Below are 27,322 nucleotides of genomic sequence, written 5' to 3' on the forward strand. Positions count from 1 at the left end.
CATGAATTATATTTTGTGTGTGTGTGTGTGTGTGTCTATCCATCCATCCAATTTTTTTGGAACCCTCCAGTCTCTTACAGTATGTTACTGTTAACTGAAATTACGGTAAATTACGACCTGTTAAAAGAGTAAATGACCGCCTGTTGGGACACGGTATCCTCTAGCAGAGATGAATATTTTTGGTACTGATGATGCGTGATAACGGTAAGTTACTGGTTAATATATTGCAGTTTATTACCTTGCAGCGGGCTTACAGTGACATACCGTGAATAAGCGGTAGTATACCAATTTCTTAATCACAGTATGATGTTACTTTGTTGACGTAATTTACGACATAACGACATAACGGTATCTCACTGACATAACTGTCGCCAGTGAGATACCGTAAAAAAGGCTACGGTGCGTTACCATAATTTGTCCAAGAGTATTATACCACACCAGCAAAAAACGGTATCATCCTGCAGAAAGGTAAGCTAGCGTAACACGGCGTCACGGTATGACGCTGGCAGCAGTGACGCCAGTATGTTACCGTAAAGTGGCGATGAAAAGTCTAACGGTGCAGATACACGGAGTAATCAGAAAAGTTTAGCATGAATCTGGACATTAGATTTAAGATTTAAGTTTTAAGCTTATCAGATATCACTTGTTAGAAGCTCCTTACCGTTTGAAGAAATCTCTTCTCAATCTGCTGTCCTCTTCTGCTTGCATCTTTTTTTTTTCATCTAACACTGACGTTATTCCATGTTAATTATTTTTTCTCCGTGAAAAACACAGCAACTCATCTTATCCCGGGGTGCCAGGAAGTCGAGCTGCGGATCGCAACAGAAAACTTTTCAAACTGATTCCAGGTTGATCCAGGTATACATTTGAAACAGGTTCTCCTCTGTGACGTGACAGTCGGAACGCATCTGCGTAACCATGGTTACAGGGGGACGCTTTGGAGCTCTGCTGCTCAGCAGCAAAATATTTCAGATCACTATGTAAATACTCCAACTCTAAAACCAAGTAAAATAAATATGCTGCATATGTGTATAGTGCGTTCATGTGTGTGTGTGTGTGCGCTGCGTGGTAACGTAGGCGCGTGCATGTGTGCCCCGGTCACAGCTCCTTTCAGCATGGCCGGAGGTAAGTCACTGCCACGTTGCTCTCAGCTAATTAAAGTTTGTTCAGATCCCAAGCTGCAATGTGAATACAGCCAAACCGCCGCGTTTTTGTTTGTCATTAAGAGACTCATTCGGGATAAGTTTTGTGGAGGGCGGAGTTCACTAATATACACTTATAATGAGTTTTAGCCGAGAACGCAGCTAAAATGCTAGCATGCTAAGTTAGCCTGATTGCTAGCGGCTACTCGCGGCAGTCTTTTTTTAACAGCATGCACTCTTTTTTCCTTCGTCAGGAGAGGTGTACTGGCAGTCGCGTGACACACACAGATCAGACACATATTTCTGTGTTGCAGGTATGGAGATGTTCTTATGTTTTGGAGATGCTGTCTTTCATTCATTGTTTTTATAAGTACAGTGTTGTACTGCCTGTTAGATGGCGGTTATTAATATAATTGTACTGAAGTATAATGTTTGAACTATAAGTACCAGAATATTGGGTCCTGGTTATTGAATTGTATTTATCTGACTGTTTATTTGTTTTTGAATTATTTTGTTTATTGTTCTTATAAGTTGTTTTTGATGTTTTTTCAGTGACATATTATTTATTTTGTGCTTTTTGTTTTTGAGAGCTTAAGTTAATGTTTTAAAACAATTTGTTGTATTTGATTCATTATATTATTGTAGTGTTAATGAAGCTGCAGACACAGCTGCTTTCAGCATGGCCGGAGGAGAGGTGTACTGGCAGTCGCGTGACACACACAGATCAGACACATATTTCTGTGTTGCAGATGTGCAGTAAAGAGCCAAAGACCCAGTACTGTCTCCTGCCTCTTACTTTCACGCCAGAACACAACGCAAGAACAACAGGCGTAACACATGAACGGGTTACACATACTGAGGTGAGTTGTTGAGGATATGTCGAGCTGTTGATGAGCACGGCTGGTTTTGTGCTCTTATATACTGTTAGCCTGTTTTGCTGGCGTTAGTGAAGCTGTTTTCAACTGGATGTAACATTGTTGAACTCTGATGATTAATGAATAAACTCTCGATGTGACGACGTGAGCATGTAATTGTAACCCTGTGTTCATTTAGTCGTTTATTGTCACATTGTGCGCCATGTTATTGTTTCGGTGAAATGAATTTCTACAATGGCGGACTTAGACAAAATAGTGTTACTGTTAAGACACAGACACTGCAAACCTCATCTCTGGAGAAAAACCACAAGAACAACATCCAAAAGAAAGAAAACATACCTTAGAAACATGCCGGGTTAGAGGAGACGGCAGCACTGCAGAGGTGAGGACAGGCATCTGTTTGAAATAGACAAAACAGTAAACATAGTCATACAGACTCAGAGACGCTTTCCATCCAATCTGTCTGAGTTTGAGCTGTTTTACAGTGAAGAATGGGCAAATAATTCAGTCTCTAGATGTGCAAAGCTGGTAGAGACGTACTCCAAAAGACCTGCAGGTGTAACTGGAGCAAAATGTGGCTCTATGAAGAGCAGGGGGTGAATAGAAAAGAATGACACACTTTTCCAAATTTAATTTGCTTAGAATTTTGACAACCATGTATTATTTTCATACCACTTCACAATTATGTGCTACTTTGTGTTAATCTACCATTGAAACTGTCAATAAAAACATCTTTTGTTTGTGGTTGTAAGGTGACAAAATGTGCACAAGTTCAAGGACTATGAATGCTTTTTCAAGGGACTGTAATGTCAAATCACCCCACATGCACACATCAGTGCACAGGCATGTACACACATGCAGAGTTACATTATCAAAGAAGCTAAAAAAACAAGCTCTGCTTTAACTTTTAACTAAAAAAAAAGACTGCAAACTTTAGGAACAATATGGAATGAGTGATAATGTCATCATTCCATGAATTGAAAAAATTTGTTTCACCTTAAATCTTTTTTTCTTTTCTTAATTGCAAAAACTGTAAATTTGGCTCAAGGGGACCTGAAAGCCAGGAGACAATTTATTGACTTTGCCCACAATCTTATGAAGAAAAAGATTTCCAATAAATATTAACTCATTCACTGCCAGCCATTTTCAAACGTATGCTTTCAATTGACGTCTATACACGTCAATGGCAGTGAATGAGTTAATAGAGCAAAATCTCTCTCTCTTAAGTAGTTGTTGCCTAACCACGTCCTAACCTAGCAGTCATATACAGCTATTAATTAATCCTGCATTTTTTTGTCAAAGACATTTCTCACCATGAAATTACCCGATTACAGTTAGCCTTTGCAGTAATTTCCATAGCTTAGTACTGCAAAATCAACAGTAAAAAACTCTAAAGGATGTTAGCAGTTTAGTACTGTAATTTGCATGTAATTGTGGGAAAATTCCATGAGATTACACTATTTTTACGGTAACTCACTGTACTCATGGAAACAGCTGTAAAATACAGCAAATGTAACAATTGGTGATGTTACTGAGATTATACTATTACACCATCCGGATTTCTGTTGTTTTCTACTGTAGATCTAAGAGTAATTACTTAAATCCTCATTCAGAGTGTATTACTATAAAATGTGATTCACTGTGAAAGCAGTATAACATATAAACTACAATATACAGCATAATTTTTAACTTAAGGAGTAAGTTGCAGCCACACTAAAATTTAATTCCTTGAACTGAATGGAACCTCATATATTAATAAATGCATTTGTTTAGTCAAACAATGTGAAACATTAGTAATACTATTAATTAATAGTATACTTGTAAGGTTAGTATTGTGATAGAGTCGAGTATATTTTAATTATACCCTTGTAGACATTATGACATTATGCTAGTACAATTATGGTGAACAAAAAGTACATCTAAAAGTTAATTTCAAGAATACTGTTATGTACTAAAACGGGGGCCAATATAGTCCCAAGAAGCATTATTAGTATACGTACTAGGTAAGGTATACTTGGGAAATATAATTGAAGTATACTTATTTTTGTATGGCCAGCAACAAAAACTAATGGCTACATTTAGAGTAATGTTTAAAAATGACTTCATTTAGCAGGATGTTGCTTTTTTCTCTTCTTATTCTTTCTTATACTGGACCTTCATTTGTTTTGTATAAGGTGGTACTTTTTAAGACACCTCTGCCTAACGAGTGAACTGACCTAATAATATGCTCTGGTCGTCATTTTACACAAGGTGTCACATCCATGAAACCTACACCACTAACCAGCATCAGTCCTACAACTTCACTCTCAAAATTAATAAATTCTGGGACAAGCAGAAACTGTATTTTTAGCGGTGCATTTTGTTGCAGGCCAGACTGCTATTAAATGCTCTCCTAAAGCAATAATTCCTTTGTAGCACCACTTCGTCTTGGTTCAGAAGAGATGTCCTGATATACGTGATAATGTAACACATTATCACAGTTTAGCGCGTTGGGTTGTGTTTTTAAAGCGATTGTTACGTTTTTAAAGCTTTGTAATGCGACAGGTGCGATAGCCGACACCACACCTTCACCTGACGTACAACGTGACGTATGATGCACACGTCGGGTATTCACTTTCAAAACAACAATGGGGATAGAAAATATTGCTCGAGGTGGTTAATGCTCCTTTCGCTGGTTGCCAACCACCATTAAATAACAACAAGAAGAAAATATTGATCTGCTTCTCTTAGTTTTGCACGTTTAAGCCGCAATTCAGACTCAAAAAAAGCTGCAAAGCAGGAGAACAACATGGCCATCAACTATTCTGTGCCACAGATACAGTTCGCTGCAGCACAGAGTGATGATGAGACCGTTAACATGTGCAACTTAGAAGTAGTCAGAGGTAACTGGATGTTCAATCGGGTTAAATGCAAGGTTGATTGGATTATATCTGAAGGTCGTATGCTATTCGTGGTAACTCTGCTAGACTCCAAATTGCTGCTCGTCCATGCGGGAGTATCTCAAAATTAAATGAAACCACTTAACACTTTTTCCCTAAAACGGACTGACATGGGACACATTAAAGTTGGATCGGAACCAGCTAATCAGTCTGAAGGTAAGTGTTTTTTTCACTTATTCGAGAGAAGTCCGAAATGCGTTCTTAGTACTGTTTGTTTTGACTTTTAAGCTACCAGGATATTTTCATTTAAAGACAAAATGTCAATATCTCTGAATGTGGAGACTCAAAAGACTAGTTAGGTAATTTGCCGATGGATTTATGAGACTTGATAGAAACTTGGACGTTTGCAACAGGTGAATCGGTGAACTACCGAGGTTGCGCCCAAATGCTTAAAGCTGTTAGCTGGTCAGTGTTTTCAGGTGTGCTTGTACTACCTGTACGGTGCGGAGTGCTGACTAAGTCATGTTAAACCCATTAAAGCGTCGAGCTCAAATATCTTTTCATGTTTGTGCACTGCTCTCTTGTCGGCACACATTTTCTGTTTATTGAAGCCTTTTGTGAATAATTTTGATCATGTAAAAACTGGGAATTGGTCCCTATTGACAATACTCTTATTTTTTGCATTGAATATGTCATTCAGGAAAGGTAATTGGTCACTGAAGTTTTTGCAACTGTGTATTTCTAAATTTTGTGGCTTCAGTGCACGCAAATTTATATTGTTCAGTTTGCATGTTAAAAGCCTGCCAAGCACCCCAAGGCTGATTATGCTTGGTAAGAAGTCATTTATGACATAGAGCTGATTAGACCATATTAAAATTTCTGTTTGGCACAGGAGCTTTTTGTGGACACAGGTTGTTAGAGTTTGTATTGTTGATTGTTATTTATGCTTAGAAATATTTAACCATAGATGCTTAGAGGTGTATAATCAATTGTGTAGTGATAAGTTGTGTGATCTTTAACAGGCTACAGAGGCTTGGTGTGCATTCCACACCTACATCCTGGGAGCATGAGAGAGGTCATACCTTCTCTTATTGTTTTATGGTAGGATTAACGTAGCTACGTCTGTTTTAGTCTAAGTGCTTTTCTGTTTAGATGAACTGCTGGACTTCCTCACCGGGGGGGGGTCTAGTCTACCCTCTTCCTGACCAAGGATGTTTGACCCTTTGATCAGCAACACACACACACACACACACACACACACACACACACACACACACACACACACACACACAAGGTACTCTTTGTTTGTATGTAGACGTCGTATGTTAATGAACCTATGCATATTCATGTAACCTCAATAAAAGGATAGTGTATGGGAGGACGGACGAGAGCTACTGGGGTCAAGCGAAGGGACGGCGCTCTGTCCAATCTCTCCCGTGCACGAGTACCATGAAGAAGTTTGCCTACTTGCGTCTTGCTTGCAGTGTAATTATATTGTCTTAACGTTCCAGCGAATAGGTTCAAGCTACAAACCTAACATTAATTGGTCCTTCGATGCCGGAGCCCTGGAATCGCATTCACCGAGGGAAGGAGAGGCACGCTGAAAGACTGACGTCAGCCAGGAAGTTCCTGTGGATTCGCTGTATGTCTTTTCTCCTCGATGAATGGCGATTGGCGGGATTCGAGGCTGATATTACACGCTAAGCAACACCGAGTAAGTTTAGAGTCCAACTCTATAACTGTACGTCTTCGCCGCTCAGTGGGGCGTTGTCCGTGGCCGCTTAGTGGGGCTAAAATTACGTCTTCGCCGCTCAGTGGGGCGTTGTCCGTGGCCGCTCAGTGGGGCTAAAATTCGCCGTCTAAGTGGGGCGATGTACAAAGCCGCTCAGTGGGGTTTTTTGTACAGAAGCATTAAGTCGCAGAGTTGCGCAGTTCGAACTTTTTTTGGTTCGCCGTCTTAGTGGGGCGAAATACAGACCGCTGTGTGGGGTACTGTAGTGAGTTCTCCACCGCTCAGTGGGGTGTTGAGAAGTTCCGCGGGGTCCAGATTGTGCTGGACAGTAGGCCTATTTTGTGTTGTTTTTGTTGTCGTCGTCGTTGTTGTTGTTGTGTGGGTGTGTGCGGAGCAGAACATGTGGTCTGTGACACCGACTGTTGTTGTTATCATGGGTTTCTATGCAACCAAGAGTGAGTCGGAGGGAGACAGACGTTTGTGCTGGACTTTGCTCCTGGCAGCACAAAGTATTTATGTAAAAAAGAGAGAGAGCGACGGCTCCACAGCTGCGCGGGTTCACGCGAGCGCGGTCACGCGGGTTTCACGCGGACCTGAGCCGTGCGGTTAATCGCAGGCTTATAAATGGAAGAGATTAAGATGTTAAGAAGTTTTCAGAAAACACACCAGCCTTGAAGAGCGTGTGGAGAAGGCCAGCCCACATCAGCAGCTATGCTCTGGTGGGTGGCTGTCCCCCCACCCCTTGCTGACACAAAACGTTAACTCTTCAGCCTGTGTGCCAGACCATAGACGTAATTGAGGTGGATAGTTGTTAAAAGTAACCTACATTAAACTTGTGGTTGCTTAAATTCAGTACGATGACATGTGAGGTGAAGTGATATAGGTAAATATTTAAACTAATGAAGTGCATAGAGGCACTTGACCTGTGTGAAAGACTGTCGTCTTATTATGAACCATTGTTGAGATATACAGCACACCTGTGAAAACAACTAATATGCTCAACCCTGTATGAAACATCTAAAAGTACATGATGGAGGAGCTGTGTTGAATATGAAAGTGTAAGACTTTGCCGCTGTGGGCAGAGCATGCAACTACTGTGTGATGTTGCGTTGCAGTTTTTTTTTCTGAGCTGATGAGCAAGCTACACGTTATCAGATCAAGAGCTGTCTGGGAACTACTCAAAGAGGGGGAAACAGGGAGTGTGCAGCGTTTCCGTGAGCAGTTTTCCTGCATCTTGACTTGTGTGTAGAGTGTTCATAACATCAGCATCATGTTTTTGTTTATTTGTTTGTTGGGTTGAAAAATAGTTAAATAAACTGGTGATCATATTTACGGATCACCATGGCACATATCATCAGCCATGTGATTTATTTTTGCAGATGACAAAGTGAGTGTGAATGTGTCTGACGTCACAGTGTTTTTGTGCGCTGTGTAAAAGTAATTGCCTTTGATTGTGAGTGAGAGCGGTGATTCTGCAGGTCACCAGCTATTGTAACGAAAAAAAAGAAAAAAAAAAAGAGTGAAAAAGAAAAATCATAGGAAAAAGGTTTTGTGTTGATCAGCCAAAAACAACTACAATTTCATTTTCTGCTTTTAAGAAAAGACTGTTCACAAAAACACACACAGAGAGAGAGAGATGTGTGTTGATTAAGCAGTGATGATAATAATGAAATGTCTTAGTTTGTCACTTTCAGGTGAAAAGCAGACCTGAATCAATTTTCCACATGCAGCAGTCGGAAGAAAGTTATAGTTTAACATCATTGGAAACATGCAGGCCAAGTTTCTGGCTGACTTATTTACAGTGCCATGTGTCTCTCAACCTCACAAGCAAGCAAGCTCTCACCCCTCCCTGAAGACAAGGAATGCAGCTCCAAAGCAATAACATGATAAAGAGACAGCAGCAAGTCCTGAGCAAAGAGTCCCAGCAAAGCAGCAGCAATGTGGACAAACAGTATCAGAGAAGAAGAGCAAACCCATCATCCTGACTGATCGGATGGATGGCACTGTGTTTACAACAGGCTGTGACTTCACTGTGCATGTGAAGAAAACGTTTGAGGAGAACTGAACAGTTGGAGTTTGACATTTGCCACCTGTGGAGTAAAATGGCAAGAAGAGACAGTGGAACACAGGACAAAGCTGAAGGAGAACTGCCGGCTGTTTGGACTGTTGAAGTGGGAGAGGACAAAAGAGTGAGAGGACAACAGAGTGAGAAGACTAGGTGAGAACACATAGGAATTATTTAATGTGGGAAATCAAAATTTGGGTTAGCAAACCTGGGGAAAAGAAAACTGACTGCTTAAGTTGGAAAATTGAGACGGAGTCTGAAACATTGCGAAAATAGAAACATATACAAAATCACACACACACAAGCAGAACATGCATTAACCCTACTAACAATTCCAAACACAAAATGACTCATGAGGACTCATAGCACATTAGTTAAGAAATGATTAAATAATAGCAGAGAAATGTGTAGGAAAGGCACAAACACCCATGCAATGAAAATTAGCTTGTTATCTTTCATCAGTGTTAAAATAGTGTCAATTTAGCAGACACTTGTTATTAAATACTGAATTTATCCAATGCAAAAAATTGACTCTCCAGGTTGCAGGACAACAGTTTAACTTTTGTGGGAAAAAAGATCCTGGTTTGACCAACCAGTGATCAGACAATAAATTTAGTTGTTAATATAGTAAATTGGGAGAAGCTTCCTGCTTGATTAATGCAGCACAAGTGATTTACTGTATGAGGGAAATTGTCTTTTGTGATACTATTTTGAACATGCTTTTCTGTCGTCCTGTCAACTTAGTGGGTTAATAGCTGATATGCAAATTAGTTGATCGGTTTTAGATTAATGAAAGGTGACTGAATTCTAGTATGAGTGAATGAGATGTGTTGGAGTTGTTGTGTGTTGAGTGGAGACTCTAAAACACTGAGTTTCCTGTTTTGATGTGCGAGTGAATCCTGTATTTAGATACACAACTCTGAATACGTCAGAACAAACTTCTTTTGTGAAGTGCATGACAGCATGTCACATGTTTTATGATGAATGGAAAAGGAAAATTGAATAAAATAGATCTGTGGCCTAAATGAGTGAAGAACACAGACCTGGTGATTAAACTCATAAGTTAAAGAAGACATTAGGCTTATGTTGTGAGTGGTGCAGCTGATGGTTGGTTTGGAGTGAATCTAGCTGATGATTCTTCTCCTGTTGTGAAGTTGATGAGGAGTTTGTGTCATGACTTAACAAGGCCTTTTTATTTTGATACTTTCACAGTGCACTGAAAGTTTTGTTTGATAATCTCTGTTCTTTAAGCAGATCTGCACGTCGGGAATTAAAAGCGCTACACGTCGTCGAGAAAATTGTGCCAAGTGAGTTCTCCACATTTAAATGGACTCTGGAGAAAGCCACTTATTTGGGACAATTATTAAATGACAGTCCCAGTCCAAAAGGATTCAGCGATGTAATCCAAACTAAAGTTCTTCTTTTTCTTTTTGAAATGACGTCATTTTGCTGAGAGTGGAAACTAAATGCGACGATAGGTTCCACTATCAGCAAAGAAAGAAAGAATGAATGCATGAATGAGTGAGTGAAAGGAAAACAAACTGACTGACTGGTAAAAGCTGACAAGACTTTACTGATGTAACACGACTGTGTGAAGTTGACCCCCGCCTGGCAGGGGTGCAGATGAGTCTGTGTGTGCTTCCCTTTACAGAAGCAGAAAGATGACAGCAACACTCGAGGTTGCGTGATGATTTAACATTTTAAATGCCATTTTCTGTGTCTGTGAATTTACTATGTGTGTGTCATTCATTAGCTTGTGTGCTCACAGAGATAGCTGTGACAAAGTATGCAATACGCCGGCGCAAGCGCTAACATTTGCATTTTCGTTTTTACAGCATTACGGTTCTTCATGTGTTTGATCATGTGATTTATAGGAATACTGGCTAATGTTTCTCTACTACAAGATTTCTGGGTTTATGTGTGAAGAAAACTGTAGTTACAGGCTATATGTTGATGGAGAAATTAATATAGTTTGAGACATACTGTGATGAGACCAGTGTTACTTTTTCCACAGCGAGTGTTAACTTTATGGTGTTTTATGGCACCTCTGGAATGTGGATGGCCGACGCCTGCCCACCAGGATAGTCAATGTATATTGCTAATGTTTGTTTTTCTGAGACTGCATTTAGAAGATTCAGCTGAAGCGGACAAGTGACATGAGTAAAACAAATAAGAGATTACGGTAATTATGGAATAGTTTATTATGGGCTCATTTGCTGGCCACTTTTGAACCCATAATAATAATATATGAGTGGAGTGACTTTGCTTAAGAGAAGTCACTGATTACATTAATGTTAACAGAGTACATGGGATAATCCATGTCCGAGGTGAATTAGGGTAATAGTTGTAGTTACTGATTTGAGAAAACCTGCACATGACACTTGTCTTGCTGATGTTGAATGCTTATTACTCTTATGATACAATTGTTTACAGGTGTTACGGCTGTGGCCATAAGAACACTGTGTGGGCTGTTTGTTCTGTGTCTCTTTACTGTGCTTAAGACTCTCTACAGGTACCTCCCCTAATGAAGAGTAGTGAGCTGATTGGACCATGGAACAGGTGACCACATTCAAAAAGCCGCTCTGACAGCTCCAGAGAGAGAGAGAGAGAGTGTGGAACGAGCGAGTAGCCTGACAGCCGTCGCAGTCCTGACCCTGGTTTTCCCAGCCTGCGTTTATCTTGTGTATTTGTGGGAGTGTGAATTGTAAGCTTAGGCACTCGTGGGCTGAAGCGGAAGGGGTGAGCTGCCTTTTCTTTTGGAATCGTTTTCTCCTGTTTTCTTGGTCAGGGAGCGAGGGATAGCTCTGTCATTTGTTTGTTCTTTTTTCTTTCTTAGGGTTTAGTTAGTCTTTTCTGGTGGGACTTAGTTGGTTTTGTTTATTATTTTGGCCTGGGCTCACCCCGGAGCTATGCTTCTTGTCCTTAAATAAAATCACTTTTTTTACTTACAACTGGTTTGGATGTTTGGCTTGGGAACCAGGGCGGGGATTTGGTCTCTCTCTCCTCCAACCTTATGTGCGTCCCTACCCGCCTAGACTAGGGGCGTAACATAAATGGGGGCTCGTCCCTTTTCGTTCGTGTGATTGGTTCGTTTCCTTTTTGCGTTTGTGGTGGGGGGGAAACGTCGTGCGCGAGTTTTGCGGCTCTGGAGTGCGCGGATGCGGTTGGGTGTCTGCGGTGTTGTGTTTTCCTTTTTCGCTTTGCTCGTGATGTCGTTTGACATGGATGATTTTGCGCAACGTCCCTCCATTGAAAAGTTGGAGCGGTGCCCAAAAGCAGATTTGTTGGTAGTGGCTAACTTATTCAGGGTGGATGTTCCGTTGAATGCTAAGAAGGCGGAAATTAAACACTGTTTGGTGGAGAGACTGGTGGACAGGGGAGTGTTTGGGGGGCAGAAAACCTCGCCGAGTGGGTCTGGGAGTTTGGAGACGGCAGTGGGGGCGGAAGCTGCTGGGGCCGTCCCGAAGCCTTCCAAGGGGCGGATGCCGTCGGGGGCGGAAGCTCCTGTCGCCATTCAGTCTCCTGTATTTGACCCGGCTGGCCAGGTTGGGGCGGGTTTGGTGACGGAGGATCTCAGGCTTGCCCTTCGCTTGAAGGAGGTGGAGTTGGCGGCTAAGGCTAAGGAAGTCGAGCTCATGCATCTCCGCATTCGAGCTATGGAGCTTGATCGTTCTCGAGCGAGTGACGCTGCTCCCGTTCCTGTAAGTACACTCCCCGACACTCCCACCATAGACCAGTTTAACGCTAGCAAACAGGTTGTTTTGGTACCTCCTTTTAGGGAAGGAGAGGTTGACTCATATTTCACTGCTTTTGAGCGCATCGCAACCACTTTAAAATGGCCAAAGGATGTCTGGAGTCTGTTGCTGCAATGCAAATTAATGGGAAGAGCGCAGGAGGTCTGTGCGAGTCTTTCTATTGCGGACAGCTTGGATTATGAGGTTGTCAAATCCACTATTTTGCGGGCTTATGAACTTGTCCCAGAGGCGTATCGACAGAAGTTTCGTGCCTGTCGCAAGTTTGATAGTCAAACGTTTGTGGAATTTGCACGTGAGAAAACTGTCTTATTTGACAAGTGGGTGGCTGCCAGTCACGCGGAGGACTTTACTCAGCTAAAGGAGTTGATCCTGCTGGAAGAGTTCAAGACATGTCTCCCTGAAAACATTGTCGTGTATCTTAATGAGCAGAAGGTGGGGTTACTGTCTAAAGCCGCGGTCCTTGCCGACGAGTTTGTGTTAACTCATCGTGCTGCACTTTCGACAGAGCGCCGTGAGTACACTTCCTCACCTCGTCCTGTCAGAAGTTATAGGGTTTCCCCTAAGCGCCAGACACGTTCTGCTGCTATTCCTATGTCAGATCGCAAATGTTTTTATTGTCATGAAATCGGGCACCTCGTTGCTGCTTGCCCATCACTACAGCGCAGGGAGCAGGCCAACACGGTGAGGAAGCCGAAAAGTGTGGGTTTCGTTCGTTCTATGTCAGCTTCCACTTCACCTAGCAATGGAGTGGGAAGTGAAGGCTTTGATGAGAGCTACCGCCCTTTTGTGTCGGAGGGGTTTGTTTCGTTGAATGAAAAAGAGGAGGATCGGGTGCCGATCATGATTCTGCGTGACACTGGGGCCGCGCAGACTCTTATTTTGAAGGGTATTCTACCTTTTTCTGATGACTCTTTTTGTGGTTCGGATGCTCTTGTCTGGGGTGTAAAAATGGATGTACTGCGTGTGCCACTGCACAATGTGTTTCTTCAATCGCCGCTCGTTTCGGGTTCGGTACCGGTTGGCGTGCGCGACCAGTTGCCAGTGCCCGGAGTTGCGATGATTCTGGGGAATGATTTGGCTAACGGAAAAGTGTTTTCTACCCCGAGAGTGGTTGAGATACCGGTGCCTGATATTTCATTACCTAACCCTGTCGCTGAGGAGCATTCCTCCTCTGTTTTTCCTGCTTGCGCGGTAACTCGTGCGCATAGGCGCAAGTACGGTGACGTGGATTTATCTGATTCTTTTCTCTGTGCTGGTGGTGGTCCGGAGTCTGAATCTGAAACCCGTGTTCCACTGACGGGCGACTCTGAGGCGATGCTGCCTATTAGCCCATCAGTGACACCTCAACTGTCTTTGGAAATCAACAAAAAGGAGTTGGTTTCGGCACAGCAGAGTGACCCAACTCTTGTGAGTTGTTTTTCCGCGGCCAACTCTAGCGACCAGTACCCTCGTGTTTATAGTGTCGAGGATGACGTGTTGATGCGTACTTGGTATCCGCCTACAGCTGGTGATTTGGGTTGGAATGTGTTTAAACAGGTTCTGGTGCCTCAACAGTACCGACCCAAAGTTCTTGGTCTTGCCCATGACAGTTTTTCTGGACATTTAGGTATTAGGAAAACCTATCACCGCATTCTGCGTCATTTCTTTTGGCCAGGATTGAAGAATGACGTCGCTCAGTATTGTCGTTCTTGTCACACCTGTCAGATTAGTGGTAAGCCTAACCAAGTCATTCCACCCGCTCCATTACACCCTATTCCAGTTTTAGGGGAACCTTTTGAACACATCCTCATCGACTGCGTTGGTCCGCTCCCTAAAACAAAATCGGGTCACCAGTACCTCTTGACTCTGATGTGTGTTGCTACCCGTTTTCCCGAGGCAATTCCGTTGCGCACCCTTAAGGTTAAACCAGTTGTTAAGGCATTGGTGAACTTTTTCTCTATCTTTGGTTTACCAAAAGCTGTTCAAACTGACCAAGGCTCTAATTTCATGTCTAGGATTTTTGCTCAGGTTTTGCAGTCACTTGGCATTAAACATCGGAAATCTAGTGCCTATCATCCGGAGTCGCAAGGTGCGCTCGAGCGGTTTCATCAGACATTGAAATCGATGATGCGGAAATTTTGCCTTGAGTCTCAAAAGGAGTGGGATGAGGGGTTGCCGCTGCTTCTTTTAGCAGTGAGAGAAAGTGTGCAGGAGTCGTTAGGATTTAGCCCTGCTGAGCTGGTGTTCGGTCACACAGTGCGTGGCCCCTTGCGATTGCTTAAGGAGAACTTCCTGTCCGACACTGTTGCCCCTAAGGAAAATGTGTTAGACTATGTGAGCTCTTTCAGAGAGCGTTTGCATAAAGCGTGCGCAATTGCACGGGATGCTCTCAGTGCAACACAAGGTAGGATGAAGAGGAAGTTTGATGTGAAGGCTGTGCAGCGAAAATTTGAGGTTGGTGATAAAGTTTTAACACTTTTACCAGTCCCTGGATCTTCCCTCCAGGCCAAGTTCAGTGGTCCGTATACAGTGCAGGCGAAATTGAGTGACACGGATTATGTCATCGACACCCCAGAGCGAAGGAAAAAGTGCCGTGTGTGTCATATTAATATGATGAAGCCCTACTTTGCTGGTGGTGTGTCAACAGTTGCGACTGTGGGGGTGCCGGTTTCCGAAACTCGGTATGACCCAGTAGGTGACGATTTGGTTTTCGGTTGTGCTGTGGGCTGCGCACGACTTAGGAATTCTGAAATCCTACGTGATTTAAGGTCACATTTAACTGGGGTAGACGATGATGTCCGAAATGACGTGTGTCGGTTGATTGAAAATCATCCTAATCTTTTCTCGGACACTCCATCCTGTACCACCGTGTTGGAGCATGATATCGATGTGGGGGACCATCCTCCAATCAAACAGCATGCCTACCGGGTGAATCCCGCTAAGCGTGCTCTTTTCCAGACAGAAGTCTCTTATCTGTTGGAGAATTGTCTTGCTGTCCCTAGCTCTAGTGCGTGGAGTTCCCCATGTCTCCTAGTGCCTAAAGCGGATAAGACCCCACGGTTTTGTACAGATTTTCGGAAGGTGAACAGTGTGACCAAGCCTGACTCCTATCCTCTGCCCAGAATGGAGGATTGTGTTGATAGGGTCGGTTCTGCGACCTTCGTTACCAAGCTGGACTTGTTAAAGGGCTATTGGCAAGTTCCCCTAACATCACGTGCGGCTGAAATCTCTGCTTTTGTTACTCCTGACCATTTTCTCCAGTACACTGTCATGCCTTTCGGGTTGCGCAACGCTCCCGCCACATTTCAACGGCTCATGAATATCGTGCTGGGCGGCGTCTGCAAGTGTGAAGTGTATTTGGATGACATTGTCGTCTATTCAGACACCTGGTCAGAGCATATGGAGACACTCACTGATGTGTTCCATCGCTTGGAAAGGGCATCCCTCACCCTCAACCTCGCCAAGTGTGATTTTGGTAAAGCCATGGTAACGTACTTAGGAAAGCAGGTGGGTCAGGGGCAAGTGCGCCCTATCTCGGCCAAAATCCAGGCCATACTGGATTTTCCTGCCCCTCAGACTAGGCGTGAGCTTCGCCGTTTCCTCGGCATGGTGGGCTACTACCGGAGTTTCTGTCAAAACTTCGCGGACGTGGTCGCACCTCTCACTAGCCTCACTAGTGTGTTGAGACCTTTTGTGTGGACCTCTGCGTGTCAGAGTGCGTTCCGGGCTGTTAAGACTCTCCTGTGCAGTGCGCCAGTGCTGGCCGCCCCTGATTTTGCACGCCCTTTTAAGTTGGAAGTGGACGCCAGTGCAAACGGGGCAGGTGCCGTATTGCTGCAGGAAGACCATCATGGTGTGGATCACCCAATCGGCTATTTCTCAAAGAAATTCAATGTCCATCAGCGAGGGTACAGCACGATTGAGAAAGAGGCCCTCTCTCTGCTGTTTGCATTGCAGCATTTCGAGGTGTATGTCGGTGGCAGTCCCTCGCCTGTGATTGTTTATACCGACCACAATCCCTTGGTATTCCTAATGCGGATGCGGAACTCGAACCAAAGGCTGATGAGGTGGTCCCTCCTGGTGCAGGACTTCAATTTGGAAATCCGTCATAAAAAGGGCACAGAGAATGTGTTAGCGGATGCCCTATCACGTGTTTTCCCTTAAACATGACTGTCCAAAACATCTACAAAGGAGATGTCTTTGATTTTGGGAAGGGGGGTGTTACGGCTGTGGCCATAAGAACACTGTGTGGGCTGTTTGTTCTGTGTCTCTTTACTGTGCTTAAGACTCTCTACAGGTACCTCCCCTAATGAAGAGTAGTGAGCTGATTGGACCATGGAACAGGTGACCACATTCAAAAAGCCGCTCTGACAGCTCCAGAGAGAGAGAGAGAGAGTGTGGAACGAGCGAGTAGCCTGACAGCCGTCGCAGTCCTGACCCTGGTTTTCCCAGCCTGCGTTTATCTTGTGTATTTGTGGGAGTGTGAATTGTAAGCTTAGGCACTCGTGGGCTGAAGCGGAAGGGGTGAGCTGCCTTTTCTTTTGGAATCGTTTTCTCCTGTTTTCTTGGTCAGGGAGCGAGGGATAGCTCTGTCATTTGTTTGTTCTTTTTTCTTTCTTAGGGTTTAGTTAGTCTTTTCTGGTGGGACTTAGTTGGTTTTGTTTATTATTTTGGCCTGGGCTCACCCCGGAGCTATGCTTCTTGTCCTTAAATAAAATCACTTTTTTTACTTACAACTGGTTTGGATGTTTGGCTTGGGAACCAGGGCGGGGATTTGGTCTCTCTCTCCTCCAACCTTATGTGCGTCCCTACCCGCCTAGACTAGGGGCGTAACAACAGGTATGAAGTTTGATTTCACTTCCAGATTTTGCTTTCCAGGCCGTGATGGTGTGTATGCAGGCTCCTGGGAGAGCCAGGTGTTAAGCAAACTTAATATGCAACACACGCTAACATCTTTTATTGCAGGGTTACGGAGCTACTCCGGAGGAGGTGCCCTGATGTTGCCTGGGACATGATCTAGCTAATCTTTTTCTTTAAGACAGGGATCCAGGTTTGGTGAGTTGACGCATGGGAATGTCCATGCGTCAAGAGGTGGAGTGCAAGGATTAACATTAAACAATGTTTACTATTATTGTTGCAGTGATTTGTGTGATTAGCTGTTTATTTACAAGTATTAAACCTATGCAAGTGGTGCATCCATGTTCAGATGAGGCTTTGATGGCCTATAAGTGAAGTTCACTGAACTAAAGAATGTGGTTTGATGATTGTTGACATGCTCTCCAAATAGAAGTTTTTCTTCTTAGCAAGGAAATACAGGTGCAGCAGTAATCTCCTGAGAAATCTTCAGAGGCCCAGTGAGAAGCGTGAACCATTCCAGGCATAGCTGACAGCCAGGCAGTGGTTGAGGTCAAAGGTCAAGCTGGTTGGGGCCCATCATGAGATCAGACCTTGGAGCCACAGCAAGGACCATGAAACTGCCTGCAAAATAGAGGAGAGGATCGTCCACAAGATGGGAGCTGAGGCCAGGAGAGAGGCTTCAGGAGGATCAGAGATCATCTTCAGCACAGCAGACATCACACAGAGAGCTGTGCTACTGAGCTTCCAGGAGATTTTAAATAAAATGAAAGATTCAATATTGACGCTGAGGAAGACAACTAAGGTGTACGACGTGCTCTGCCTTAAACCTTCAGCAGCGTTGGAACATGAAAACTCGTGGGATGAGGGGAGCGTGCCAAGCTCCATCGACAGCGTAGAAGCAGTTCGAGGATGACATCATGATTCTGTGAAAAGCACAGGAACCAGAAGCTACGGTGGTGATGACAGCAGTTTCCTATGAACATCACCTAATGCTGTGCCACTATACTGTGCATACGATGACACTCTGAAGGCTGCTGGGATCATAACAGCAGTAAGACAACTGAACCCTGCACCCTTTCCACAGAGGTGTTTCTCTGCAGAGCGTGGACAATGAAGGAGTCATAAATATCCCCCTCGCAGGATGAAGGCCTGAAGTGAGGTGATGGGAGGCCATAAAACTAGAGTGCTGAGAGGTCTGCAGCTTTGGAAATAGCTGAGACCCATGTTGACAAACAACAAAACTAACTGGTATGTTTGAATGTTTATTCTACATACATTTGGACTCTGGTCCTATGAACAACGAAACAACTAGAAGAGACATTATGACGCCCTGCAGAACTCAAACCACTCTGCAGAGAGACATGTGATTTGCACACCCGGAGGAAGCATCACCAAGCTGAGATGTTTTTGAAAATGTTATCTTCTTAGTTTCACTATTAAATTAACAATTTCTTTGGTTGCTCGTAAGATGCAGTTTGCCATGAGATGAGCTCAATGAATGGGGTAACTGCTAATACATTTATTAAACTGTGTAACTTTTACAGTAATTTAGGGTGATTTGACATATGCTGAGTAAAAAAATGTTTGCATTGAAACTGTCAGACATGAGGTATGCATAACTGGGAACTTTCTAGCATAAAGGTCAAAAACGGGGGAATGTTAGAGTTTGTATTGTTGATTGTTATTTATGCTTAGAAATATTTAACCATAGAGGCTTAGAGGTGTATAATCAATTGTGTAGTGATAAGTTGTGTGATCTTTAACAGGCTACAGAGGCTTGGTGTGCATTCCACACCTACATCCTGGGAGCATGAGAGAGGTCATACCTTCTCTTATTGTTTTATGGTAGGATTAACGTAGCTACGTCTGTTTTAGTCTAAGTGCTTTTCTGTTTAGATGAACTGCTGGACTTCCTCACCGGGGGGGGGTCTAGTCTACCCTCTTCCTGACCAAGGATGTTTGACCCTTTGATCAGCAACACACACACACACACACACACACACACACACACACACACAAGGTACTCTTTGTTTGTATGTAGACGTCGTATGTTAATGAACCTATGCATATTCATGTAACCTCAATAAAAGGATAGTGTATGGGAGGACGGACGAGAGCTACTGGGGTCAAGCGAAGGGACGGCGCTCTGTCCAATCTCTCCCGTGCACGAGTACCATGAAGAAGTTTGCCTACTTGCGTCTTGCTTGCAGTGTAATTATATTGTCTTAACGTTCCAGCGAATAGGTTCAAGCTACAAACCTAACACAGGTATCCAGTCTCTGTTTTGTTAGCTCAAATTTCTGTAATTTCCTTTATAAACCAAGGTTGTTGGACATGTGTCTCAGTGAATCCAGCAAAGTAACAATATCACATTTCACATTACATATTACTGATCAACAGTAGTCTAGCTACACCAACAGCAGAAATACTGAAGTCAATACTGTAAAGTTTAACAGCAGCACAAACTATAAACTCCAAAATAACCATACAGTTGATTCACCTCCGGTAATTTAACTGGGCTGACTCTTTGTTAGGTGTGTTTAATGGGCAGAATAATTCCCAATTATGTACAATTATAATATGTTAAAATGGACTTATGTACATAAGGCCATTAATAATTAACTGTACGTAGGTATTTGCTTTATGACTATCTAGACAGTGTGAAGAAGTGAAGTATTGAAATTATTTTATGTTGCATAATGACAACATGTTACCCCTATACATTTAAGGACAAAGTTCAATGACCGCCACCTGCTGGATGGTGAGTGCAGAGGGGCGTGTAATTGTTGAGCTGGACAAAGAGAACACCTGTGCTGATGCAATGTCAGTCTTCTTTGGTTCATTCTATGTATTGAACCTGGAATACCAGGAGTCAGCGGGTGCAAGGTTTTTTGTAAGGATAAACCCTGAAGAGGGAACAAAATGTACCTCCAAGGTTGGGACAAGCAGGAAGACTGGGACCACTGTGAAGCGAAAGGTTGTTCACATTAACCCTCATGTCACAACTTTCCTCCAGTGGCTTACTGAATTTGAGTGGAGAACTTCAAATTAGGGAAATTAGTAAATTTCTTGTATAATTTAAGTGACCAATGTGTTGTTACCCATGTCTCCACAGATGATCCATGGCCCATGCTTTCTGGACATTTACACAAGACGAGCAACAATGAAGACAAGCTCTCTCGCCATCTTGCAAGACGCTGTCTCTGTCCAATAGGTTTTTTTGAGTGCAACAGTTTTGATTTTTTTTCCTTCTTTTACCCATCCATCCATCCATCCATCCATCCATTCGCTTCCGCTTATCCTTTTTCAGGGTCGCGGGGGGCGCTGGAGCCTATCCCAGCTGTCATAGGGCGAAAGGCGGGGTACACCCTGGACAGGTCGCCAGTCTGTCGCAGGGCCAACACACAGGGACAGACAACCATTCACACTCACATTCACTCGCACATTCACACCTAGTGGCAATTTGGATTATCCAATTAACCTATCCCCACAAGCTTCATGTCTTTGGACGGTGGGAGGAAGCCGGAGTACCCGGAGAGAACCCACGCAAACACGGGGAGAACATGCAAACTCCACACAGAAAGACCCCGGCCTGATGGTGGAATTGAACTCAGGACCTTCTTGCTGTGCAGCACCAGTGCTAACCTTCTTTTACCCGTTTGTTAAAAATTATTTCAGCTACTTACACTTTAATTGTCACATGTATTGGCTCACCCTACAAATCAATGAACTCAGTCCACAAAGCAAGATCAGGGTTCAGTGCAGGTCAGTCAAGTTCCTTCACACCACACACGCTCATCCATGTCCTTGTGGACCCTGTTTTGTGCAATGATTTGGTCGTGTGAGCCAGTATTTTGGACAAAGTGTATATAAAGGCAGACGTGTGGGGCTTGATATTATATCCATTACAATTCAGTTTATTTGTATGGTGCCAACAAAATGAATGCCAAGGCACTTCACATTGTAGGTTTGAGACCCTACAAAATATAAGTAAGGAAACCCAACACTTGAGCATGTGTTGTCTGCCATGATATGGATATGACATAATATCGTTATTGTTTGTACAACCATCTGAGAAAATAATGGATTACATGGTTTAGTAAAAACAAGTGCTTCCTCAATGAAAATATGTTTTCAGTTCTTTTCAGTTTTTGATTTTGGAAATGTGTATTTCAGCAGGGAAAAATCAGAATTGAAATAAAGTGGTGCAAAGCACATGAATTATATTTTGTGTGTGTGTGTGTGTGTGTCTATCCATCCATCCAATTTTTTTGGAACCCTCCAGTCTCTTACAGTATGTTACTGTTAACTGAAATTACGGTAAATTACGACCTGTTAAAAGAGTAAATGACCGCCTGTTGGGACACGGTATCCTCTAGCAGAGATGAATATTTTTGGTACTGATGATGCGTGATAACGGTAAGTTACTGGTTAATATATTGCAGTTTATTACCTTGCAGCGGGCTTACAGTGACATACCGTGAATAAGCGGTAGTATACCAATTTCTTAATCACAGTATGATGTTACTTTGTTGACGTAATTTACGACATAACGACATAACGGTATCTCACTGACATAACTGTCGCCAGTGAGATACCGTAAAAAAGGCTACGGTGCGTTACCATAATTTGTCCAAGAGTATTATACCACACCAGCAAAAAACGGTATCATCCTGCAGAAAGGTAAGCTAGCGTAACACGGCGTCACGGTATGACGCTGGCAGCAGTGACGCCAGTATGTTACCGTAAAGTGGCGATGAAAAGTCTAACGGTGCAGATACACGGAGTAATCAGAAAAGTTTAGCATGAATCTGGACATTAGATTTAAGATTTAAGTTTTAAGCTTATCAGATATCACTTGTTAGAAGCTCCTTACCGTTTGAAGAAATCTCTTCTCAATCTGCTGTCCTCTTCTGCTTGCATCTTTTTTTTTTCATCTAACACTGACGTTATTCCATGTTAATTATTTTTTCTCCGTGAAAAACACAGCAACTCATCTTATCCCGGGGTGCCAGGAAGTCGAGCTGCGGATCTCAGCAGAAAACTTTTCAAACTGATTCCAGGTTGATCCAGGTATACATTTGAAACAGGTTCTCCTCTGTGACGTGACAGTCGGAACGCATCTGCGTAACCATGGTTACAGGGGGACGCTTTGGAGCTCTGCTGCTCAGCAGCAAAATATTTCAGATCACTATGTAAATACTCCAACTCTAAAACCAAGTAAAATAAATATGCTGCATATGTGTATAGTGCGTTCATGTGTGTGTGTGTGTGCGCTGCGTGGTAACGTAGGCGCGTGCATGTGTGCCCCGGTCACAGCTCCTTTCAGCATGGCCGGAGGTAAGTCACTGCCACGTTGCTCTCAGCTAATTAAAGTTTGTTCAGATCCCAAGCTGCAATGTGAATACAGCCAAACCGCCGCGTTTTTGTTTGTCATTAAGAGACTCATTCGGGATAAGTTTTGTGGAGGGCGGAGTTCACTAATATACACTTATAATGAGTTTTAGCCGAGAACGCAGCTAAAATGCTAGCATGCTAAGTTAGCCTGATTGCTAGCGGCTACTCGCGGCAGTCTTTTTTTAACAGCATGCACTCTTTTTTCCTTCGTCAGGAGAGGTGTACTGGCAGTCGCGTGACACACACAGATCAGACACATATTTCTGTGTTGCAGGTATGGAGATGTTCTTATGTTTTGGAGATGCTGTCTTTCATTCATTGTTTTTATAAGTACAGTGTTGTACTGCCTGTTAGATGGCGGTTATTAATATAATTGTACTGAAGTATAATGTTTGAACTATAAGTACCAGAATATTGGGTCCTGGTTATTGAATTGTATTTATCTGACTGTTTATTTGTTTTTGAATTATTTTGTTTATTGTTCTTATAAGTTGTTTTTGATGTTTTTTCAGTGACATATTATTTATTTTGTGCTTTTTGTTTTTGAGAGCTTAAGTTAATGTTTTAAAACAATTTGTTGTATTTGATTCATTATATTATTGTAGTGTTAATGAAGCTGCAGACACAGCTCCTTTCAGCATGGCCGGAGGAGAGGTGTACTGGCAGTCGCGTGACACACACAGATCAGACACATATTTCTGTGTTGCAGATGTGCAGTAAAGAGCCAAAGACCCAGTACTGTCTCCTGCCTCTTACTTTCACGCCAGAACACAACGCAAGAACAACAGGCGTAACACATGAACGGGTTACACATACTGAGGTGAGTTGTTGAGGATATGTCGAGCTGTCGATAAGCACGGCTGTTTCTGTGCTCTTATATACTGTTAGCCTGTTTTGCTGGCGTTAGTGAAGCTGTTTTCAACTGGATGTAACATTGTTGAACTCTGATGATTAATGAATAAACTCTCGATGTGACGACGTGAGCATGTAATTGTAACCCTGTGTTCATTTAGTTGTTTGATACCGTTTAATATCCAGTACATCTATTGGGTGTTTTATAACATGCCCTGGAATCATTTTAAGTTTTACAATGCCGGTGATTTACGACTCTTTCGCGACAGTCAACTGTGGCGTAAACTCTGGCGGGTCTCAGAGCTAGCTTATGTGAGCCAGCAGTGACATCTATACATGCAGTAGCCTTAAAATACTGATTATTTATTCTCCTGCTAGGTAAGAATTTGTGTTTTATACGTTTATTGTCACATTGTGCGCCATGTTATTGATTCGGTGAAATGAATTTCTACAATGGCGGACTTAGACAAAATAGTGTTACTGTTAATTTGACTCTCTGCAGTGTTTAAATGCTTACATATACACACACAGTTACTGTCCCTCCACACGTAGGACTCAGTTCTGCTTCTATGCCCCATCTTTGTTTACTCTTTCCCACCCAACAAGTGCATAAATAAGATGTTAAAAACGTCATCATCATATCAAACATGATAGATTTGGGGGGAGTTTGTTTGGCACATGCTGACTGCATTCTAATTATAACCAGAAGAGGAGGCGAGAGCAGAGAACGAGAGTGCAGCAGTTTGGTCAAAGGAACAGGTGAAGAAGAGGTGAGCATCCAAGAGACGAGCAAGAGGACAGTTTCAAAGCAGACATTATGGCACAATAAAAGCTGTAAGAGCAGAGATTCATTCATATCTTTACTATTTTTCTTTAGCTTTTACTCCCGCTGCTTACAATAAATCCGAGATAAAGAACAAACAAGAACAACTCACATGGCATTGATTGTTTAGTTCAGTGTCACTCTGTGATTGTTTGACATTTCATATAAATGTGACTCTAAAATATAGCCAATAATATTAAAAAGCTGCTGTTACTGAGTGAAACTTGAAGGATTATGATAAACTTCAGTTCTTACTGAATCTGTAACATTGCTTTTTTAAAAATTGTTAAATTACTTTTGTGTCACTGTGCACAGTGAAAAGCTCACCTGATGTAGTGGTGAGGCCATGTTCACCACTAGATGGAGACAACCTGGCACAGGTATTTTCTATACACAAAATTTCACACTGAAAAGCCTTGGTGGGAATTGTTGTTTCATAGAAAGTAAAGGAAAACATGTCTTGAGGTCTTTTTCCAGTGTTTTCAAAATTGTGTTTTTCACATACACATCAAAACTTCACACAGACAAACACACACACAAAACAACAAAATATGTCAAATTAGGGAGGGCAGAGAGCGCAGCCTTTACATTGTTTTATTGTAGAGTGACAGGAACTGCCTATGAGCTTCTAATCAAGCAGAAGTGTTGACGGAAAATCTATCAAAGGAAATACATTGATGAAAATCAAAGAAGAGCAAATGTATGTGATGTTCCATTTTCCTGAGAGCTGATTGGCTGTGATGACTCCTTCAAGTACTTTGTCCTGCTAGTTAAGCCTGCTGTCTGTTCTCAGGCCTCCTCCTGTTTCACTGCCATATATCCACCACCAGAGGGCTCCACTGACCTGCCTGCTGACATCAGAGCACACCCCTGTGTCATGTGACCTGGCAGGAGTAGCAAAGCTGGACTCAGACCTGGCCCAGGCAAGTTCAAAGGCAGCTGTGGTAGAGAGAGTATATGGGCTCAAATTGTGCTCATAAATATTTTGTACTTGTAAATCAATTTGTGTGTGTATGGGATCAGAACGATGCCACCTTGAAATGAAACCGAAAAAAATATTGAAACTGAAATAAATGTACAGCGCGGCTGCGGTCACGGACAAACTTGCATGTGTCTGTTCGGGAATGGCAGATGCTGAGAGGTCCAGCGTTTACATTACCGGCTATTTCAAAGTGACAGCCTGAGGTGTTCTTCAGTAAATTGGACTACCAGACAGGAGGACCTGAGGCCCCACCGTATTCTTTTCGGTAAGTTAAATGTGTGTGTAAGCTAATCCATAACTTAGGTCCTTAGGTGAGCACTCGGCTGTCGGGGAAACTTGTTTTGTAAAGTTCGTTTAGCTAACCCGTGCAGGTGAATGAATTTACCCTGACTAAAGAAATCAAGAGAAACGCACCGGGCTGCTCAGTGACTAACCACGGTTACTGTACTTTTATTATGAGTATTATACTGTAAGAGCAACAGGCTGGACTCTGCTTCTGCTCCTGTGCAGAGCTGATTATTAATAAGAAGCTCGGTATACAGACAAGGATAACACAGTACCCGGGCTAGAAAGACAACTCCAGTTTGAGGCGCATGTCCTCCTGACATTTGGTGTTTGTGTTAACGATCCAATGGAAAAGCTTTGATGGGAGTGAGCTGTTCACTTGCACTATAGCACACAAAACGCTGCGCTGAGCACTGAGTGTTGCATCCGTGTACACACTGCATTGCTTCATATTTCCCTCGTAAAGTAGGAAATGGGTGGAGCAGTTTATTAAAAGGGTAAACGTACATGGGTTTGATTGTAAGGCCCAAACAGAGCTGGCACAGGTCTAACAAGCATGAAGGGACAAACTGAGTGTGACATAAGGAAATGCTTACATGTGTAATTATCTTGATTACTGGTGAAGGACTACGTCACATGTAATCAAACATGACTCATTACTTATAAAAACCCTTTAACTAAAAGTGTATCAGAAACTCTCCTCTACTGTTTACTCTGTTTATCACCCAACAGTGACCTCGACCCTCTTCAAGCTCCTCACTGGTCAGTTCGAGTCAGGACGGCTGAAAATCCTCAGTGTTTACTGGGTAAGTTAAACTGATCAGTGGGACACTCAGGGACAGAGACCATGATGCTTTGGGGCAGACCACAGAGGTTTTACTAGTCAGTACAGATTTCAAACACACCGCTACATACTACATTAAGGTCAGTGCATTAAGTGCACTGATCTTAATGTTGTATTTTTCTGGTTGCTAATACACTTGGATCCATTACAAACATACACATTGTTGTGTGATGTGTGAAGACTTTTTATGGCTTTGTTTTTTGTCCAAACAGCACAGAGGAAACTATTTCTAAGCTAAAATTCATGCATCAAATGATACGCAGCAGATAAGACGGATGTAATCAAGCTACCGATAGAAAGAACATAGTCAAGGACAAATAAAGTGTCTTTTTTTCCTCATTGTTCTATGTGTGGGCCTCCTACTTCCTCCCACAGTCCAAAGACATGCAGTTAGTGGGGACAGGTTCATTGGGGCTCTAAATTTCCCACGGTGTGAATGTCTGTCTCTGTGTTTGCCCTGCGACAGACTGGCGACCTGTCCAGGGTGTGCCCCGCCTCTCATGATAGCCCCAAGCACTTTACATGTGATGTAAAGTGGACTTTTCTTTTGTTGCCACATCCATGATTTAGAAAATGTTACACAGATGTTGTCCTGCTTCGCTGTGCTGAAGCGTGTGCTTCATGAAAAGTTTGAATAAGAAAATATCAGGTCAGTAACTGTTTGTGTTCCCTGTAGGTGAGGCTGTGACAGAACTCTTTAAACTCTGCTGTAGGACTGAGTGTACAGAGGAGATTCCTGGAAGAGGATACGCTGAAGATGAGGGCAATGGTCAGGTTCCTGGCTTTACTTGTTGAGTGACCATACTGCATTCTGGAAACGTGCGTAGCTTACTGGGAGATCTGGGCATCTGTGCT

The 27,322-nt window shown here is 42.9% G+C and overlaps 1 protein-coding gene across 11 annotated transcripts in view; it reads left to right on the forward strand.

The window, feature by feature from the left end:
• The first annotated feature begins 5,891 nt into the window (after positions 1–5,891).
• Positions 5,892–27,322, forward strand: part of LOC113009881 (uncharacterized) — a 29,069-nt gene continuing 7,638 nt past the window's right edge. Inside the window, exons 1-7 of one of the 11 annotated variants that reach the window (XR_013911834.1) lie at positions 8,853–11,126; positions 17,267–23,501; positions 24,240–24,367; positions 24,672–24,736; positions 25,150–25,603; positions 26,356–26,429; positions 27,144–27,286. Coding sequence is in view for 2 of the 11 variants with exons in the window: in XM_080307399.1 (XP_080163525.1) it covers positions 23,479–23,501; positions 24,240–24,367; positions 24,672–24,736; positions 25,150–25,239 (306 nt within the window). In the remaining 9 variants the exon portion in view is untranslated. The other 10 variants (XR_013911833.1, XR_013911840.1, XR_013911841.1 and 7 more) reach the window with 10 other exon arrangements.

This window comes from Astatotilapia calliptera, chromosome 10 (genome assembly GCF_964374335.1).
Source record: "Astatotilapia calliptera chromosome 10, fAstCal68.1, whole genome shotgun sequence".
NCBI classification, from domain to species: Eukaryota; Metazoa; Chordata; class Actinopteri; order Cichliformes; family Cichlidae; genus Astatotilapia; species Astatotilapia calliptera.